Genomic DNA, 4,156 nt, shown 5'->3' on the forward strand with positions numbered 1-4,156 from the left:
AATTATATAATTATATAAATATATAATCACACACATATATATATACACACACACACACACACACACACCATCATTACTAAAAAAAATGTACCCCTTACAATGAAAATCTGCAGGTGAGCTGATTTGTTTTTCACCCTAAGGGTTTAATTTTGTAATGCAACTCCCTCATGACGGCGATGTGCAAAGGATGTCGCTGTCACTAAGTGTGAGCTCAGTCATGAAGGGGTTAAGGTCTCATTCACACTGGAATCGGCCGGCACGCACAGCTCCATACACGGCCGTATCAGACGGCTCCCGGGAAGAACAGGTGCTGCGTGTGATTAGTACGCAGCCCGTCTTTCTCTATGGAATTACGCAGCCGTACGCCGCCCTACGCTCACCTCAAGTGCAGGTCCGTATGAGTGCGGGTGTCCCGGCTCGGACGCAGGCAGGATCCATCCCGTCAGCGTACGAGTATGCTTACCCGCACGGACGTGCAGGGCGGGTGAGCGTACGGCCGCGTAGCCCCATAGAGAAGGACGGGGGCTGCATACTAAATCACACGCAGCACCTGTCCTTCCCGGGAGCTGCCCGATACGGCCGTGTACGGAGCTGTGCGTGCCGGACGATTCTCGTGTGAATGAGGCCTAAAAGGGCTCACATTCCCCCAACATTTTACTGTACCAGTGGCCCTCAAAACTCAAATAGCGACCATAAAACTGCTGGCTGTGCCCACCTCCTCCTATCCTCCTGTGCCTTCCTCCTGGCCTACGAATATGATGGTCAGCCTGACTAGTCAGTAGGGATGCACAGAGAGTGTGGGAAGGGACCAGACCTGCGACCAGGAAGCCTGACTAGTCAGTAGGGGGGGGGTGCTTTTCACTCACCTCATAGTTCTGGCCGACCTGTGACAATGAGACTGTCACAGGTCGGCTCCATAGATCGGGAGGTGAGAGAACACAAACTGGCGTTCGCTCACCTCTCGATCCTGTCACTGCTCTCTGCCGTGACAGGGGAGGGATTGCATTCCCTTCCCCCCGCTCCGATCCGCCAGCGCTGACTGGCGGAACGGATGGGGGAGGGTACAGCTGGCTCTGCCTCTAGATAGGCAGAGCCAGCTGTCAGTCACGCAGCTGGGTGGATCCCGGCACAATTGTCGGGGTCCGCTTCAGCTGCGGCGTCTCAGTATACCGCGAGCTGTAGCTCCCTATATACTGAGCTTAGGGTGACGGGAGGACGCTAGTTTGTGTCCTCCCGTTACCCTGAGAACTATGGGGAAAAGCCCTGACCCCATAGTTCTCCTTTAAGTTTAATATTTCTGGTACAATTGTTGGGGATACTATAAGTAGCCTCATATTGTGTAAATTTTATACCATGAAAAAAAAAAGGCTATGCCCCTCAGGGGTATGGCTGCAAAAACAGAATAAAGTTTGTTTAAAAAAAAAAAAAAAAGCTGAGGAAGAACACAGGACCGGTGTCAAAGGACAGCTGCACTTTTTCTATACATTAAGAATTGACATTTGTTCCCGCAGTAAATGCACATAAAACACAGGTGGTCTGCAGCATGGAATATTTCTATAATGGAGGTTTATCTCTCAGTGTGCAGGATGCAGGAACAACAAAAGCACGTTTAAAGCATACATATAAAACACGTGTGATATTGTATGCCAGAAACAAAGGGATTTGTGTCCTTTGGCTGGCAAGCCGGCTGTCGCTAGAGGGGGCTCTTTCCTGATGGAAGACTGGCTTTGTATTAGAACCTGCGCTCCCATCTCCAAACATCGCCTCCAGCGGCAGCTCACAGGCCAGAGGAATGCAAACAGGAAGGCTGCAGGCCGAGCAGAGAGGATAGAGGCTGTGAAGGGAACGGTTCCAATGGTTTGCTTTCATAGGGACTGCAGGGTGACTACAGCATTATATAGTAAGAGTGCGGCTATTCCTGAACCACCTCAGGACCAGCATGTTATAACCCCTTCCAGGCCGTGACAATCACTGGGTCATGCAACAAAATGAATTTTATATATATATATACACATAAACATACATACACTGTGTGTGCGCGTGTGTATAATATTAATATATAATTATTTTTTTTTAAACCGATACATCTTTCTTTTGGTATTTAATGAGCACTTTTTTTTTCACTAAATAGGAGGAAAAAAGACCAAACAAACCCCCTAACCCAGCGGTTCTCAACCTGTGGGTCGGGACCCATTTATGGTCAATATACCCCCCTTTGCTGCTCAGCGGGGCCCTTGTTCGTTGACAGTCTTCTTAATTAGATGTGTAGAAGTGGCTAGCAGAAAGCAGGGGTGACAACACTCAACATCATGACCCCCCGGGGGGCACTGCAACACGCGGCTACTGGTGCCTTTTATACCAGTGTTACAAATTAGAATATTCCAATTAAAAGGAGAACTATGGGGTCAGAGTTTTTCCCCATAGTTCTCCTCCGGGTAACGGGAGGACACAAACTAGCGTCCTCCCGTCACCCTAAGCTCAGTATATAGGGGGCTACAGCTCGCGGTTTACTGAGACGCCGCAGCCGGAGCGGATCCCGATGTAGATGACGGGATCCGCCCAGCTGCATGAGTGACAGCTAGCTCCGCCTATCTAGAGGCAGAGCCAGCTGTACCCGCCCCCTCCCCCGTCCGTTCCGCCAGTCAGCGCTGGCGGATCAGAGCGGGGAGAGGGGAATCCAGCCCTCCCCCTGTCACGTCAGAGAGCCGTTACAGGATCGAGAGGTGAGCGAGCGCCGGTATGTGTTCGCTCATCTCCCGATCTACTGAGCTGACCTGTGACAGTCTCATTGTCACAGGTCGGCTGGAACTATGAGGTGAGTGAAAAGCACCCCCCCCTCCCCCCTCATAGTTCTCCTTTAAATATGTTGTTAAATTCAGACCAAAGGGCCGTTTTACAGACAATGATAAATGGTACAAACTCAAGTTGCCATATAAAAATCCAACTAGAAAATGGCAATTGCTGTCGATCAATACGTCTTATTGACATGCGTTTGAATATTTGGACAGCAGATGCAGCCTCTAACCATCAATAGATGCATGACATGACGGGATAAAGAGTGAAAAGAGAACTATGGGGTCAGTGTTTTTCCCCATAGTTCTCTTAAGGGGGAGGATATATACCTGCGTCCACCCGTGACCCAAAACTCAGTATATAGGGAGCTGCAGCTCGCGGTATATGGAGACCGCCGCAGCCAGGACGGATCCCGACATCACTGTCGAGATCCACCCAGCTGCGTGAGTGACAGCTGGCTCTGCCTATCTAGAGGCAGAGCCGGCTTTACTCGCCCCCCTCCCCCGTCCGTTCCTCCAGCCAGCGCTGGAGGATCAGAGAGGGGGGAATCCATGCAGGGAGCCGTGAGTGACAGTCACCACTCTCTGCAGTGAGATGATTGAGAGGTGAGCGAGCGCCGGTATGTGTTCGCTCACTTCCCGATCTATAGAGCCGACGTGCGACAGTCTCATTGTCACAGGTCGGCTCCAACTATGAGGATGGGCGATTTTCACTCCCCTCCTCCTTTAAAGGATTGGACCTTACTCAACCGAAACTGACCAACTTCAATATAATCCCCTCTGATGGTCACAAGGATTCGTTACCGGAGAATGTTATTTTGGCGTGAAGAGATTATTTCTCGTGGGGATTAGAACGCTGGTACCTGTAGTGAACAATGACAGAAGCTTGTTACTCATACAGGAACTTTCCGGGACTGGCCCCGCCTTACCGGTTCGGAGAGGAGCGTACGATTGTTCTCCGGCTTCGCCGAAAGGCCTTTTCTTCCACTTCTGCCGTTCAGTTCCCCGTAACAGATCCGAGTCTGGGACTGGAAGTCCTGAAATAAAGTTGGATGGCATTTGTGTGGTTCATGGGTACGGCTCCTCGCAGACACACAGCACTACTAATCACAGACCACAAACAGTTCTATAAAAGGGAACATTCCCGCCATTGCATTGTGCTACCGCAAGGTAAAGTGCGTGTTACGGCAACACACAGTAGCATGCCAAGTCCAGTGCAATACATTGCGGTGTCATTCACTTTGATGGCCACCCTAGCGCATCTATAGGACACTCCTGCGCTATACACAACATACAGGGGCGTAACTAGTGACCTCAGGGCCCCGATGCAAAAATAAAAACCATGAAGGGCCCCCCCCCCCCCA

At 50.6% G+C, this 4,156-nt stretch overlaps 1 protein-coding gene across 1 annotated transcript in view; it reads right to left on the bottom strand.

Moving 5' to 3' along the window:
* LOC108800702 (zinc finger protein 883-like) overlaps positions 1–4,156 on the bottom strand; it is an 11,431-nt gene that overhangs the window by 6,929 nt on the left and 346 nt on the right. The window contains exon 2 of the mRNA XM_018572690.1: positions 3,722–3,829. Within this exon, the coding sequence (XP_018428192.1) occupies positions 3,722–3,829 (108 nt within the window). The remainder of the gene's footprint in view (positions 1–3,721; positions 3,830–4,156) is intronic.

This window comes from Nanorana parkeri, unplaced genomic scaffold (assembly GCF_000935625.1).
Source record: "Nanorana parkeri isolate BGI_ZX_2015 unplaced genomic scaffold, ASM93562v1 scaffold2109, whole genome shotgun sequence".
Classification (NCBI taxonomy): domain Eukaryota; kingdom Metazoa; phylum Chordata; class Amphibia; order Anura; family Dicroglossidae; genus Nanorana; species Nanorana parkeri.